Below are 17333 nucleotides of genomic sequence, written 5' to 3'. Positions count from 1 at the left end.
TGCTCAAGGATAGCGTGTTCTACCACTTTGAGCCACAGTGCCACTTCTGATGTTCTGGTAATTAATTGGAGGTAAGAGTCTCAGGGACTTTCCTGCTTGATTGGCTTTGAACTATGATCCTCGGATCTTAGCCTCCTGAGAAGTTAGGATTACAGGCATGAGCCACTTGGGGCCTGGCTCATGTGATTTCTTGTAAACATTTCAGCTTCTAATGCTACATGCCAGATGCTCTATTAAGGTGTGTTTTTTTTTTAATCCTGGGGCCTGAACCATAGCAGTTGAGCCACAGTACCACTTTCAGCTTTTTCTGTGTATGTGGTACCAAGGAATTGAACCCAGGTCTTCATGCATGCTAGGAAAGCACTCTACCACTAGACCAAACTCCTGAACCCACATTAAGTGTTGTTTTTGTTTGCTTGTTTGTTTGTTTTACCAACCTGGGGCTTGAAATCAGTACCTGAGCATTATCTTTGGGTTTTTTCCTCAAGACTATTTATTGCTCTATCACTGATCCACAGCACCACTTCTGATTTTTCTATGTGTGTGGTACCAAGGCATCAAACCTGGGTCTTTGTGCATGCTAGGCAAGTACTCTACCAAGGGTTTTTTTGATTCAAGTTATCTTACCATTTTACTTGAATTATCTGGGAACTATGCATTCATTTCTATGAGAAGAATGCTTTTAGATTTTCCTGTATTACCTTTTTGAATTCATAATAGGAACTATTTTGAATTTCATTTGAAAGTGATACTGGTTTATCTTGAAGGAGTAGTAAGATATTTTATTTACTTTTGTTAAGAATTGATGGTGCCAGTCACTGGTGGCTCTTGCCTGTAGTCCTAGCTACTCAGGAGACTTAGAACTGTGGGTCAAAGTTCAAAGCTAGCCCAAGCAGGAAAGTCCCTGAGATCTCCAATTAATCACCAGAAAACCAGAAGTGGCACTGTAGCTCAAAGTGTTACAGCATTAACTTTGGTGGGGAAAAAAAAAAGCTCCAGGACATTTCCCAACCTCTTGAGTTTTTTAGCCCCATAACCAACAGGGAAAACACAAAAAGCATGATATATATGTCTCCTTGGACTTTTCTCAAGGCTAGACCTTACCACTTGAGCCACAGCACCACTTCTAGCTTTTTTCTGTGTATGTGGTACCTAGGAATCGAACCCAGGTCTTCATGCATGCTATGCAAGCATTTACCACTCGGCCAAACTCCCGGCCCGCATGAGATATATATATCAAGAAATACTTTGATATTTATTCTTGGAGTCACTGTAGTACATGCTACTGAGGGAAATACCCTTGTTCAGTTATTTCAAGCTTTGACTTTTTGTCTACATTCATCTTATTTTAGTACTAGACTGTACTAGATATGTGATTAAAATCCTGTGTAATTTACATTTTGAGGGGGCTTGGCAAATAGGAAATAAAGTAACTGTGGCTGACAGTGACAAAAATTTAAAACAAAAGTGTCTTATGTGGTTTGGTTTCTTTGAAATTCTAACATTTATCTACTTTCAAATCAAGAACTGTTCCAGAAGAAGAAAGAGAAGCTAAATTCTACAGAGTTGTAACTTGTTCTTTATTGGCATTGAAGAAATTGGTTTGCCTCATACCTGATAGTGAGCTTGATTCTCTGGAGGATCGATTTAAGTCTCTGTTGTCACAGAATAAGTTTTGGAAATATGGAAAACACAGTATACCTCAGGTATCTGAATCTTTTTTATTGTAAGACCTTTACTTCATTTTTTTCCCTCTTAATCTTACTACATTCCATTTGTGCTTTAACTTAATAGTATTTAAAATTATCACTTCTTACTAGGTATTTTGATTTTTGCTACTGAAGTTTGAACCACACCACCTCATGTATCCCAAACACGCATCCTGTCCTTGAAACCATCTCCCCTGTTCCAATTTTTCTAAAGTTTGGGCCTCAGATTCAGAGTTGAATTACCATATTTCTTTGTTTATACTACCTTGAAATGATTAGTATATGCAAGGCTTTTCTCATTTAATTAATTTTTTTTTTTACTTTTTTCTTACTTCCCTTCCTCTTCTCTACTTCCTGTGGCTGATCATTCTGATTATTTTCATGTAGTTTGTTTGTATCTGCATACCTCATTTCATCATGGTTATGTTAGATAATGTCAGCATAAACACTGAATTAGCTGAAGTATTGTTCTTAGAGGATATTCAGTGTTGGCTCCTGTGAGCTTCTGGTCATAATATTTGCTGTGAACTTTGCTTCCATTTAAACTGGTTCATCAACTTTGAATTCATAGCTGGGATCACTGTAACTCATGCTTCAGATAGGTTTATCCAACACAAGACATACATTTTATCTGTGTTAAAGAGGAACTTTTTTTTTTGACTTTTTTCTTTTGATAGTGCTGAGTTCCTGTGTATTCTAAGCAAGTGTTCTAGTGACTGAGCTACACCCCCCAGCCCTTCATATTTTTTCTCTATAAGGTACCTCAAAATCTCTTTGTATTTGACACAATAAGCCACACAGCATTGGAAGGTGATTTAACCTGAAAATTGCTAAAGAAAAGATTATGAACTTCAAAAAATGTGGTGGACTGTTCATAAGATATGAACTGAAATAAGACCGAGCACTGCCTGGTTTGACAGTGGGCTTTCTAAATTCTTTTTGTAAATGGAGCTTCAACTTACATTTGGCTTGGAAAACACATTCTGACCTTAATACTGACTTTAAGCTAGAAATTGAAGTTTAAATTTTAATAATAATAATTATAATTATTTTTGCCAGTCCTAGAGTTTGAACTCAGGACCTGGGAACTGTCCTTGGGCTTTCTCAAGGCTAGTGCTCTACCACTTCAGTCAGAGTACCACTTCGGGCTTTTTCTGTATATGTGGTACTGAGGTATGGGACCCAGGGCATTGTGCATGCTAGGCAAACACTAGGTCATGCTCCCAGCCCCTAAATTGTAATTAAGTTTTAGTGTAAGAATTACAGTTTACGCTTTTTTAGATCTGCGGTATTATTCCTAGGATGCCTTGCCTTTCAGATTTCTTTTTTTCTTTTTCTTTTTTCTTTTCCAAGTCCTGGGGCTTGAACTCAGGGCCCAGGTACTATCCTTGGGCTTTCTCAAGGCTAGATAGAGCTTTACCACTTGAAACACAGCACCACTTCTGACTTTTTTCTATGTATGTGGTACCAAGGAATCGAACCCGGGTCTTCGTGCATGCTAGGCAAACACTTTACCATGAGGCCAAACTCCTGGCCGTGTGTGTGTGTGTGTGTGTGTGTGTGTGTGTGTGTGTGTGTGTGTGTGTGTATTTGTGTTTGTTTTTGTTTTTGTTTGTCAGTCCTGGGGCTTGAATTCTGGGCCTGGGTGTTGTCCCTCAGCTCTTCAACTCAAGGTTAATGTGCCACCATGTTGAACCACAATGCCACTTCGTTTTCTGGTGGTCTCGTGGACTTCTGTGTCTGTGCTGGATGAACGGTGATCCTCAGATCTCAGCCTCCTGAATAGCTAGGATTACAGGCGTGAGCCACCAGCACCAGCATAACTACGTATTTTTAAAAAGTTACTTGATTTTAACTTAGCTTTCCATCTCTTTCTTTAGATTCGATCAGCCTATTTTGAGTTAGTTTCTGCTTTGTGCCAGCGCATCCCAAAGTTGATGAAAGAGGAAGCTTCTAAAGTGAGCCCATCTGTTTTACTTAGCATTGATGACAGTGACCCCATTGTGTGCCCAGCTCTCTGGGAAGCTGTTCTCTACACACTTATAACTATTGAGGTATGTAAGAAATGCATATTTAGTTCATTGGAGAATGTTTTTCTTCCTAGTTCTAGCTCGTAGACAAAATATGAGAGACCCTATCTAAACCTACTATCTAAAACCTACTGCTAAAAATGCTTCTTAAATGCAGTTTAAACTTTTAGCTTAAATTTAAATTATGAAATGTCATAGATTTTTACTTTTACTTCCAGTTTGGCCAATATTAATTATTATCTTTAAAAAACTATGTGCTGTAATATTGTAGATAATATTTAAATCTTAATATTGTAGGAAATATATCTAAGTCTTATATTTAAGATAAAATATAGCTTGTATTTTAAAAATATCTTTTAAGTTTCCGTGTGTGTGTGTGTGTGTGTGTGTGTGTGTGTTTGTAGTACTGGTATTTGAACTCAGGGATCTATGCTTGTTAAATATAATACCAGTTGAGCCACATTCACATGGCATTCTTTTATTTTTTCTTTTGTTTGTGAAGGGTCTTTCACTTTTTCCCATGGCTATCTTTAAACTTTGGTTCTCCCATTTATGCCTCTGATAAACTGGGGTCAGTACCAGATTCAATAAGTATTTCTACTCAGTGTTATCCTATGAATATATGGAATATTTAGTTTCATATGTTTGGTACATGTCTTGGGTAATAATTTACTTTTACAGTTTTAAGGACAGAATTTTTAGTTTTTTTAGATAAAATATTGGATTTTTGTTTTTGAGAGCCAGTATGTGTTCTTTCTAAGTTGGGAGAAAAGTATGAAATATGATCTTTAATTACTCTTTTAATCTTTTCTTTGATAGGACTGTTGGCTTCATGTAAATGCAAAAAAAAGTGTTTTTCCCAAACTCTCCATTGTGATTCGTGAAGGTGGTCGAGGCCTAGCTACTGTCATATATCCTTATCTTTTGCCATTTATCAGCAAACTCCCTCAGTCCATCACAGATCCAAAACTGGATTTCTTTAAAAATTTCCTCACTTCTCTAGTTGCAGGGTAAGCAATTTGAATTGTGTTTAAGGACATTTTTTTCTGTTTTCATTTTTATTGTCTTTACTATTTGAATTACTCCCAAATTGTATTGTTTGTTAAACATTTATTGTTTTCAGAGTAATTTCTTTCTTTGAGTATTGTTATAGTTTCTGTGGTAGTACCTAGCAAAGGGCTTAAGTTACTATGTGGAGATAGGAATCATAGCCCATTTTTGAAATGCTATAATTTTTGTATTTATAGCAACAAATGCAGATAGTGAGCCAATAATGAGCTCCTAAAATTGAATGTTATATAGCTGGGTTTTTTGTTTGTTTGTTTTTTTGTTTTGTTTTGTTTTGCCATTCCAGTGCCTGGGCAGCATCCCTGAGCTTCTTTTGCTCAAGGCTAACACTCTATTACTTGAGCCACAGTGCCATTTCTGTCTTTTTCTTTTTTTGTGGTACTGAGGAATAGAGCCCAGGGTTTCATACATGCTGGGCAAGTACTCTAATAACAAGCTACATTCTCAGCCCATATATAGTTGTTTTTAACAATTAAAAACTTTTTCACTGCTTATGTCAAGCTTAATTAAAAAGTAGTTTTACTAATGTTTTTAAAAATACCATTATCTCCTTCAATCCTGTCTTTTATATTTGCCTGTGGATAGGCTCATTAACAGAAAGTTTATCTTTTACTAACACTTTTTTTCCCCCAGTCCTGGGGCTTGAACTCAGGGCCTGAGCACTGTCCTTGGGCTTTCTCAAGGCTATTGGTCTACCACTTGAACCACACCACTTCCAGCGTTTTCTATGTATGTGGTACTGAGGAATTGAACTCGGTTTTCATGCATGCTAGGCAAGCACTCTACCACCCAGCCAAACTCCTGGCCTCGCTAACACATTTTTGAAAATGCTTTTTTTTTTCTTTTTATCCTCTTTACATTTATGTTTAAGAAAAACAAAGTTAAGTTCTCTTTTGGTTTTTCACCATCTTTATTTTGGTGATTCTGAATTTTCATTTTTTCATAGAGTAATAAATGGTTATTATTTTGTAGGTTGTCAACAGATAGAATGAAAACAAGCTGTTCAGAATGCTCAGCAGTAGTAACTGCTTTTTTTGAATGCTTACGTTTTATAATGCAAGAAAACTTAGGTGAGGAAGAGATGGAAAAGATGCTCGTCAGTGACCAGGTACTTATGATGGGAGAGTTACCCAGGCCTTTGCACACTGACAGAGAAGAACCAAGCTCATTGTGTCTTGTGGTGTTTGTGGTAATTAGCTTTCTATGTAGAGATTTCTTTTTTTTTGCCAGTGCTGGGCTTGGGCTCAGGGCCTAAGCACTGTCCTTGGGTTTTCTCAAAGTTAGAGCTCTAGCACTTGAGCCACAGCCCCACTTCTGGCTTTTTTCTATGTATGTGGTACCAAGGAATCGAACCTGGGTCTTCATGCATACTAGGCAAGTGCTCTACCACTAGGCCAAAATCTTGGCCCAGAGATTTTGCTTTTATAAATTCAAATTGATTAATGCCATCAGCTCTAGGTTTGGCTTTTTGCTGTTTAATTGGAGATAATAATCCCACAGACTTTCCTGCCAGGATGATAAGCATAAGCCACTAGCTCCAGGCTTATAGTTCTCTGTCTCTCTGTCTCTCTGTCTCTCTGTTTCTACTCTCTCTCTCTCTCTCTTTCTTTCTTTCTTGTCAGTCCTGGGGGACTGAACTCAGGGCCTGAGCATTGTCCTTGGGCTTTCTCAAGGCTAACTAAAGCCCTACCACTTAAGCCACAGCTCCATTTCTGTTTTTTTTTTTTTTTTTTTTTTTTTACTTTTTCTATGTATGTGGTACCAAGGAATCGACCTGGGTCTTCATGCATGCTAGGCAAGCACTCTACCACTAGCACTAGGCCAAACTCCCAGCCCTAGAGTTTCTTATAATATGAAGTGAATAAGATTTTTATAGAAGCACATATTTCAGATAGTTAATTTACTATTGTGACTTTAGAAAAAATTAGGTGTCCTTTCTTGGTCAGTGTCTTAGGTGTGCCTTTTAATTAAGACATTAAAGCTAAAAAAGTCCAGAAAAAACTAGATCATGAATTATGGTCAGTGATAACATTAAAAAGTACTAAATGCTGGGCACAATGGCTCACACCTTTAATCCTAGCTACTTAGGAGGCTGAAATCTGAGGACTGCAGTTCAGAGCCAGCGTGGGCACTGAAGTCCGTGTGATTCTTATCTCCATTTACCCACCAGAAAACAGAAGTGCTGTGGCTCATGGGGTAGGGCAGTAGCCTTGAGCTGAAAAGCTCAGGAATAGCACCCAGGCCCAGAGTTCAAGCCCCATCATCCAAAAAAAAAAAAATTGTACTTAGTAATTCAGATGGAATGTGAGTCATTAAGCTGTTTGTATAAAGGGGATGTATAGAGGGGTTACAGTAGCATCAGGTAGTGGGTATGGGTACATAACTTCTTGAACATTGAAAAAATAGTTTTTGAATTACAAGTTCTAGGGGAAAAGTTTAGTTTTTCAAGTATTGTCAAATATGAAATTTTTATTATTTTGTTACTCTTAAAAACTGATTTCTTTTAATTTTTTATTTTCCTTTTCAGTTGATTCCTTTCATTGATAAAGTTCTCAAAGACCCAGGATTGCTTCACGAGCCACTTTTTATCCATTTAGCTGAAACTATTACTTCCTGGGAAATTAAAGCAGACATGGAGAAAGATGAAAAGACATCTTACAACTTAGAGAATGTACTCCTGAATTTCTGGGAAAGATTGTCCGAGATCTGTGTTGAGAAAGTCAATGAGCCGGGAGCTGATGTTAATAGTATTTTGAGTGTATCTAACCTCTTACAGATCCTTCAGAAGCCAAAGAGCTCACTGAAGTCAAATAAGAAAAAAAATGGTAAGGTTAGATTTTCTGATGAGATTGCTGAAGTTATTCAGGAAAATGAAAAATGTACGTCTTCGGAAGGAGAGAACCATGAGAATCCTGAGTTAGTCGCTGACTCCTGTCTCACTAATGATTCTTCAGATGCTGTGTCTCCTTTAAGGAAGAAACCTCTGGAAGAGTTAGTCTGTAAACTCGCAGAACTGAGTATTAAATACATCAATGAACACAAGTCAGAACAACATCTACAGTTCCTTTCTACTCTACTCGACTCCTTTTCTTCAAGCCAACTATTTAAAGTGCTCCTTGATGACGACAAAGGGAACGTTATCGAAGCCAAACCCCTTGAAATAACAAAACTTGTACAAAACAATCCTGCAGTACAGTTTTTGTACCAGAAAGTAATAGGTTGGCTTAGTGAAGGTCCAAGGAAAGATATCAGTTTCCTGGTGGACATTTTGTATAGTGCTCTCCGTTGCTGTGACAGTGATATGGAAAGAAAGGAAGTCTTGGATGATATAACCAAGGTATTACTATTGTATAACTTTAAAAATCAGTTAAGACTCTACGACTTAATCACACCTGTAATCCTGGGTGCTCAGGAGGCTGAGTCTGAGGATCACGGTTCAAAGCCAGCCTAGCACAGTCTGTCACAGCACGAAAGTCTGTTTGGCTCTTATCTCCAGTTAACCAACCAAAAACCAGAAGTGGCACTGTTGCTCATGGGGTAGGGCAGTAGCCTTGAGCTGAAGATCTCAGGAACAATGCTCAGGCCCAGAATTCAAGGCCCATTACTGACCATCTCCCCACCCCAAAAAGAAAAAAAAATCATTTAAGTGATAGGTGATAATAAGTTTTGTATTGCTTCTCAAGTTTATTTAAGCTAAGTACTGGGGGCTCATGCCTGTAATCCTAGCTACTTACCAGGCTGAGATCTGAGGATTGCAGATCAAAGCCAACCCAGGCATGAAATTTTTTACTCTTATCTCCAATTAATCACCAGAAAACTGGAAGTGGCACTGTGGCTCAAGCGGTAGAGCTCTAGCCTTGAGCTGAAGACCTCAGAGACAGAGCCTAGGCCCAGAGTTCAGACCCATGACCAACAAAAAAAAAATTTTTTTTAACTCTCTTAGGTTTTTAAGTTTTGCTTTTTATTCTAGCAGAGTAATTCTAATTATTTTTTTTTTAGGAGGACTTGGAATGGAATTCTCTTCTTCAAGTTATTGAGAAGGTATCATGGGGTTTTCTTTTTTGTATTTGTGAATATAAAAAAATGAAAACTATGGTCAGGTGTGTTGGAGAACATCCACACTATTGGAACTTCTTCCCCTAATTTGCAAATGCATTCATCTCTACCTTCCTGTAGTATTGTTTTTCCAGTTAGAAATATTGGGGGAAAACTAATAGGCTTTGGAAAATCCATTGTCTCTTGTCATATAATACAGAAAAGTTAAACATTATATTAAGTGTATATATTTCTGCTATTATTATTTTTACTTGTATGGAAGTTACTTCAATATTTCTAGCTTTGATTAGATCACAAAGTTTTCCTAATTCTGGAACACTTCATAGAAACATTCAAGTAGTCCAGTTTTTGAATTACTTGACATTTGACTGAACAAGAAAATTAATGAATATAAATAACTTAGAAATTTTAAAGTGGCTTAAGCATTCCTTCTTAGTGACATAGACAAAATAATGTTTCCAACTATAGAAATGTTATGCTTATAGTTTCTACTGTCTTGAAAAGCACTTTTCTTGCTTTTTAATTTCACAGAGACAACTATTTTGAATATGCAAATCTGGCCTATTTTAAAAATTTAAATTTTTGTCTGGTTTTCTTTTTTTTTCCATATATTTTTGTTGTAATTAATAGAAGGGTTACATTATATTTGCCAGATAGAAGGTACATTAATTCACATACATTGATACCCTTTCTCATGTCTTGGTCCCCATTTTCCTTCCCCCTACCCCCACCCCTCATCTTATTTTCCCCCCTTCCCTATCCAATTTCAAATAACCAAATACAAATATATCCAATATATCAGATAACAAAGTAAGATACTGTAACAATATGAGATAATCAAGGGATAGCAAAAGAGATGAGAGATAACATAGTACATTAAGGACAACAATCACTCATTATATGGCTTTTGTTTCTATATCCTAGAGGTCCTTTCATTTAGCGTCATACTATATGGCCTTATGTATCTAGGTTTTGCTCTATTGCAGATCTCTGCTAGTAGAGCCCAAGGTTTCTACTGATTATGACAAATGAGGGAAACCATTGAGCCTATGTTCCTTTGAGTCTAGCTTACTTCACTAAATATGATTTTTTCTAAGTCTTTCCATTTCCTAATAAATGAGGCGATGTCGTTCTTTCCAAAAGCAGCATAGAATTCCATTGTGTACAAATACCACATCTTGTTGATCCACTCATCAACTGAGGGACATATGGGTTGGTTCCATATCTTTGCTATGGTAAATAGTGCTGCTATGGTAAATAGTGCTGCAATGAACATCGTTGTGCTAGTCTCTTTCTTTTTTTTTCTTCTTTTTTTTTTTTTTTTTAAATTTTTGGATGCTAGAAAATCCAGGGCCTTGTATATATACTAGGCAAGACTACTACGGAATTTTACCCTATTTCCAACCTAACCATTTCAGAATGTGCAGCTCAGTTATACATACCTTTTTTTTTTGCCAGTCCTGGGGCTTAGTCTTGGGGCTTGACCACTGTTCTTGGGCTTTCCTCAAAGCTAGTGTTCTACCATTTGAGCCACAGCACCACTTCTGGCTTTTTCTGTGTTTGTGGTACCTAGGAATCAAACCCAAGGCTTCATACATGCTAGGCAAGCGCTCTACCACTAGCCCATGCTCCCAACCCCTACTCACATTCTTTTTTGTCTGTGTGTGGGGGCTTTCATGGGGCTTGAACTCTAGCCTGGATGCCGTCCCTGAGCTCTTTAGCTCCAGGCTACCGCCTTACTTCCCATTTTCTAGTGATTAATTGGAGATAAGAGTCTCTTGTTCTTTCCTGCCCAGGCTGGCTATGAACCATGATCCTCAGATCTCAGCCTCCTGAGTAGCTAGGATTACAGACTTGAGCCGCTGCACCCGGCTCCTATTCATATTCTTATACAATTAATTCCTCCAGAATTTTTTCATCTTGAAAAAATAAAAATATAGGCTCTGCTATACCCTAGGTAGAACACTTGATTAGTATATGTGAGGTTGAAGGTTCTGTCTCCAGGCCTCCTTCCTTCTTTTCTCCCCAAAAGAAACAATACCTTCCAACTATATTCACTGAATAATAACTTCCCCTTTTTAATAGTGTATTTTTTACAAAATAAATGTAGAATATTAATTTCAGTGTGAGAAAAAATAATTTGTCAGGAACACCATTGCATGAGTTTATCCCTTCTTCCCATATTATCAGATAGTGCACTGAAAAACAGGGCATGGGAGGGCAGTAATTTAATAAGCTGATATGTTCATTTCACACTTAAGTCATATTCTCGAGGTAGTACAAGTTCTCATGTCTGTTTAGAAGAGTTCCTTCTTCCTGGGCTGAGTTTTGAAGTTGCTAGTATTTGCTTCCTGTACTTAGTATTCCTCGTCTCCTCATAGCTGCATGCACATTCAGTAGATATGTTTGTGTATCGAGAAGTTCATCTGACATAAAAGACACTCAAAAACTTTTATTCACTAGGGCTCTACAGAATAGATTGGTTTCATTTGGTAAACTGCTTTAGGAAATCCAGTGTTCTGTACTTCTAAACTCTAAAAGTAATTTTTCATGGTTTATAGAACCTAATTTTTTATGAACAAAACTCTAAAGTCAATTTATTTAAAACCAAAGTAGAAAACCAGAATTTTGGAACTGGTAAAAGGACTTTATTTATGTTTCAGAGAGTTAATCTTTTTAGTTTACAACTGAAGAAATAGTTTTAGTTGGTTAAGCAATTTGTCCAAGATCACAAGGCTATTTAATTGTAAAGTTTGGCCTAGCATATAAGCTGTGATTACTTATGTTTTTTCTAAATGAAAAGATAAATAATTTTTCAGGCACTATCCAATCCATACTTGGATCTTTTTTTTCCAGATTGCTTTGAAATGAACAAGTTGCAAATTCCTTTCTTCTCAGCCTTAAAAGCAAAAGAAGCTCTGGGAAGATGGATCAACATGCTTTTGGGGGTTGATTTATAAGTTTTCCTTCCTGCCCCACTCAACAAAAATAAATAAGTTGCTGTCATATATCTGGCCATTGTAACTGTGTTTCACAATATTTGGGATAATAAGTCCAATAAGTCCCATCATTCATATTGAAATGATTTACCTTTGTTATATATTAAATGTTCTTTAGTTTAGAAAAATTAATGAACAAAAATGTAATATATACAGCACCACTAATTAGTATATCTTCAAAGCTCATTCCTTATCTATTGAACATATCTGCAGTGCTGATAGTACAAATCGAAGTTTAAGAATATCTGCTTTCAAGGAATGTACAGTCTCATTGGCAAGTCAAGATACATACAGATGCAACATTTATATAATTATGCAATTCAGTAAGTGCTTTAGAAACTCAGAGAGAAGCAGTTTTCATTGTGGGCTAGAGCTGGTGGGGAAGACTTCAAAAAGCAGATGGTATTTGTCTAATTTATGGGATTTTGATTAGTGAAGAAGGAAAGTACTCAAGATACTAGACTTCCTAGAATGTCAGAATGAGGAGGAGTGGGGGATCAATTAGGGGTAAGACCACATGATGAAGGGGGGTATTAATGATAGCAATAATGCCTTTTGATCTTATTCTAATCTTTGTTTTAATTTTATGGTTTCAGGCATGTTCTAGTTCACATAAACATGCTTTAGTAATTCCTTGGCTCAAAGGCGATATTCTTGGAGAGAAATTGACTACCTTGGCAGATTCTCTTTGTACCATGGATGTAGTATCCACAGGATCTTCCGAATCTTATTTCTCAATGCAGTGGTCTCTTCTGAGCCTGGTATTATCTCAACATGTTCAAAATGGTAGGGATAATACAGCATTGTTTTCTGGGGTATTATAATCTTTTTCACTTTGGGAGGAATTCATTGTTGCTCAGTTTGCATATTATTGGTTGAGAATAATGACTTTGTTATTTGACTGTCTTAATGTTATAAGAATCTAAATATTTATCTTTATGTCATGACTTGTACGATACTTGATGCTTTTAGTTTCATATTAAAAAGTTTTGGTTATAAATTCTTACGTTCATAGGCTATTACTGGTTTTACTCAGTTTAAAATTGCCTTTTTATTGTAGGGTTTTTAGGTTTCAGAGGACAGATTGATTTATTAATAAAAATTTTAGGGCTGGGGAAGTGGTGCTGTGGCTCAAGTGGTAGAGTGCTAGCCTTGAGCTGAAGAGCTCAGGCTCAGGGACAGAGCCCAAGCCCCAGAGTTCAAGCCCCATGACCAACAACAACAACAATAAAAATTAGAGCTGGGAAGTGGCGTAGTAGTAGAATGTTTGTCTAGCATGCATGAAATCCTGGGTTTGGTTTCTCAGTACCACATAAACAAGCCTTAGGACCAGCTCTTCCCGCCCCACACAAAAAAATAAGTATATATATATTGTTAGATACATATAAACATACATGCACGTACATATCTTAAAATAGACCAACAGATCCACATGATTACTAACCCAAAGCCCTTGAAAATGTCATATTATTTTTGTATGTTTGGATTTTTTTTCTAGATTACTTGATTGGAGACGTATATGTTGAAAGAATTATTGTTAAACTTCATGAAACTTTATCCAAAACAAAGAAATTGTCAGAAGCTGAAAATAATGACTCAGCAGTGTCTTTTATCTGTGATGTGGCCTATAACTATTTCAGCTCAGCAAAAGGATGCTTGCTAATGCCATCATCTGAAGATTTATTATTAACTCTCTTTCAGTTATGTGCTGAGAGCAAAGAAAAAACACACTTCCCAGGTAATAGCCTACTGCTCAAATGTTTTGTTGGGAATCTTCAGCTCTGACCATCATAGTGAGTGTAAGTGTGCCCAGGCTTCATTGATTGAATCATAGTATGTTTGTAGAGTCTTATAGGACCCAAGTTAAAGATGTATAATTACTTATTTGATGTCAGGAAAACAGTTTTGGAAAAGGCTATAATAGATGATTTAAAATCTTAGCTCCTCCATGGGGCTCTGACAACTTGCTTAGTCTTTGTTTCCTCTATTTCTTCTCATAAAATCAGGATAATAGCAATCTCATCTATTGTAGAAAATCATTGAGTTTTAGTGCATAGCAAGCTGAAATTGTCATGTTAAGGACTATATTTTTGCCTGGTGTGTTATTTCAGGATTATTAATGAAAAGAACCTAAAAAAGTATTGATGAAGAACCGTGTGTAACCCTTTTATAATACTAATTTCTTTTATGTAGAAAAGCTAATTCTATTGTACCTCCAAAAGGAACACTTTTCTTTGGAGAAGTTCAGCACAGAAAAAAGCTAACTTGAAAATCTTACCATTTACTTTCATATGCTACAAGCTAGCTTGTGTTTTTATTGCATGTATAGGACAATACCTTCAGTTCCCAATTAAAATTTAAAGTCTCCTATCCTCAGTGAGTTTTGAGGCATTCTTTGCCAATTAGAAATAATTCTGTGAGGCTAAAAATTCCTTTTGCCATTTTGATTTTAGATTTTCTAGTCTGTAAACTGAAAAGTACTTGGCTTTCTGGTGTCAATGTGTTGGTCCATCATACTGGCAATACTTGTAAACAGAGTACCTTTCTACGTTTGTCGGCTCTGTGGCTGAAGAACCAAGTTCAGTCTTCATCTTTGGATAATACAAGGTACTATTTTGTGCTAACTTATACTGTCTTTTATAAACATTGTGGTTTGTTTTGTTTGTTTGTTTGTTTGTTTTTTTTTTTTTTTTGGTCAGTTATGGGACTTCATCTCTGGGCCTGAATGCTGTCCCTGAGCTCTTCAGCTCAAGGCTGTTGCCCTACCCCTTGAGCCACCGCTTCTGGTTTTCTGGTGGTTAATTGGAGATGAGTCTCATGGACTTTAATGCCTGTGCTGGCTTTGAACCATTATCCTGAGATCTCGGCCTCCTGAGTAGCTAGGATTCAGGCATGAGCCACTACGCCCAGCTAAATCATTGTTCTTAAATAAGATTCCTTTCTGGGTATAGTGCAAGCCTGTAATCCTTACACTTAGGAACCTGAGCCAGAAGACTGCAAGTTCAAGTCCTTCTTGAACAAGACTGTCTCTAAATAAATAATCTGTGCATAGTTTTAGTGTCTATTAAAAGTGACTATGTAAAAGATCTAAGAAATCTATAAACTCTAAATGAAGATCCAAACAAACATATTTTCCCCAACACATTTTATATTAATGATCATTCAAATTTGTTTTACCTGATGGTCATCTTCTTAATTTATAGTTAATGATGTGATGGTGGCACTGATGTCAGAGGCTGGCATCCCTTGTGAACTACAACTTCTGGGGACCAGACATGCTGCTTGTTTTGTTTGTATTTGGGAGCTAGTGACCGTTGCTTTAAGGAGTTGAATTCCAATAATATTTCACAAATCATATATATATATATTTGAAGGTGAAAGCAGTGCTTTTAAGGTTTTGAAGGTTACATCAAATAATCATGCTCTTTTCAACACTTCAGTTTCAGAGGAATCTGATTTTAAATTGGTCAGAACCCCTACATTGTGAGATGCACAGTTTGACTCAGTATGTCTAAGAATGAGAAGATCAAAGATCATTTACCTCTATTTAGATTTTTTTGTGTGTGTCAGTCATGGGACTTGAACTCTGGGCCTGGGCCACAATCCCTGAGCTCTTCAGCTCAAGGCTAGAGTTCTACCACTGGCTCACAGTGCCATTTCTGGTTTTCTGCTCTTTAATTATCTCATGGACTTTTTGTGCTTGGGCTGGCCTTGAGCCACAATTCTCAGATCTCAATCTCCTCAGTAGCTAGGTTTTATCTTTTTCTGTTTGGGTTTGCTATTAGTTTTCACAGTAGTTGTTCACATGAGTCTTAGCATAACTATAGTAGTTAAATTCTTTGTTTTCAGTTTTCAGGCCCTTTTGTCTGCTGTTGATAATTTGTTACATACCCTAGTTGAGAGTGAAGATATTTGCCTTCTGGAATTCTATATTGGAAATATAATGCCAAACAACAGCGAGTGGGAAAATATGAGGCAGTCTCTTCCTATTCAGGTATGCATGAGGTTGGAGAGGGCATGACTTATTCTCAAGTTTGGATTTCATGCAAGCTTGAGTTAATTTTATTTTATTATGGGGAAGAATATAGTAAATGAGTAACTTGCTTTGCCATTATTTCTCAATACTAATATTGGATGTTCAGTGTTAGAAAAAGAGCATTTGACATGAGTATCAACTACCTCTAAGGCGAATAAGTCCTGATCTGTTGTAAAGACTCTTAAAAGATAGACAGCCGGGTGCAGTGGCTCACTCCTGTAATCTCAGGAGGCTGAGATCTAAGGATTTCAGTTCAAAGCCAGGCCAGGTATTAAAGTCTGTGAGACTTACTCCAATTAACTACTAGAAAACCGGAAGTGACTGTAGCCTTAAGCTAAAGATCTCAGCAACAGCACCTGGGCCCAGAGTTCAAGCCCCATGACTGACCCCCCCCACCAAAAAAGATAATTTCTCCTAATTAAAACCAAGCATGAAGGTTTTTGATGTCTACTAATAAAGTGTATATTCTAATCACTTACTTTGCTTTTCTAAATTACATTGGTGATAAATAATATATAATACCTAGTGAATTTCAAATATTTTCTTTCTTACAGTGGTTATATAGACCTCTTTTAGAGGGAAGACTGAGTTTAAATTATGAATGTTTCAAAACAGATACCAAGGAACAAGATATAAAGACACTTCCCAGTCATTTGTGTACTTCAGCTTTATTGAGCAAAATGATCTTAGTTGCACTGAAAAAGAAAATAGTCCTAGAAAATAATGTGCTTGAACAAATAAGTAAGTATATATAAGAATTCAGGTAGATATATTATCAAATTAATGTAACTTTATGTAATTTGGACTATATTGAAGTTTAAATCTTTAACCAAGACTCTTTAGCTTCCTATTGGCCATTTTAGTGATAGAAAATTTGAAATTACTTGAACAGCAAAGGTCTAACTGCAAGCTGGATGTGGAGATGCTGCTGTCTTGCTATAAAGTACAACATACTTTAGTGTAAGACTAATCATAGGCAAACGAGTATAATATCTGAATAAGCAGGTCCTATGTCACATAACTCCCAGTCCTAAATAGGATTTTATCAAGGATTCTGAATTTTCTCTTGGTCTTTGAACTCATAAACTCTAATGTTCCTGATAAGTAGAGGTTCAAATATTGAATCCCAAGAGTCTTAGAACCTCAGCAAATTACTCTTTTGCATGGCTTAGAACTGTAGGTATTACATATATGAGATGCTGTTAAATCTAGAAGATTTGTACAACTCCTGTGTCTTGTAAGCCTTCAGCTATAACAGACTAGGAGAGAATAACATTTTATGGAAGGAAGTTGAAAAACCACATATGTTCAGCCACTGCCTCATTTTTAGGCTAACTACAGTTTATGTTCCTGAGAATTGAGTCTGTCCAAACAGAACATTAAAAATTGGAGTTGAGATTTATTTATTTTTATCTTTAAAAATTATTATTATTGA

The 17333-nt window shown here is 36.5% G+C and overlaps 1 protein-coding gene across 1 annotated transcript in view; it reads left to right on the top strand.

Moving 5' to 3' along the window:
- Positions 1-17333, top strand: part of Ltn1 (listerin E3 ubiquitin protein ligase 1) — a 52436-nt gene that overhangs the window by 9830 nt on the left and 25273 nt on the right. Inside the window, exons 6-16 of the mRNA XM_090348376.1 lie at positions 1526-1706; positions 3590-3763; positions 4559-4749; positions 5780-5915; positions 7335-8144; positions 8807-8848; positions 12459-12648; positions 13361-13600; positions 14316-14469; positions 15712-15856; positions 16453-16639. Of these exons, the coding sequence (XP_090204502.1) occupies positions 1526-1706; positions 3590-3763; positions 4559-4749; positions 5780-5915; positions 7335-8144; positions 8807-8848; positions 12459-12648; positions 13361-13600; positions 14316-14469; positions 15712-15856; positions 16453-16639 (2450 nt within the window). The remainder of the gene's footprint in view (positions 1-1525; positions 1707-3589; positions 3764-4558; positions 4750-5779; positions 5916-7334; positions 8145-8806; positions 8849-12458; positions 12649-13360; positions 13601-14315; positions 14470-15711; positions 15857-16452; positions 16640-17333) is intronic.

Source organism: Megascapheus bottae, chromosome 1 (genome assembly GCF_031878675.1).
Source record: "Megascapheus bottae isolate mThoBot1 chromosome 1, mThoBot2.hap1, whole genome shotgun sequence".
Lineage (NCBI taxonomy): Eukaryota > Metazoa > Chordata > Mammalia > Rodentia > Geomyidae > Megascapheus > Megascapheus bottae.
The sequence above is the reverse complement of the archived record's forward strand: the minus strand, read 5'-3'. Positions and strand labels throughout refer to the sequence as shown.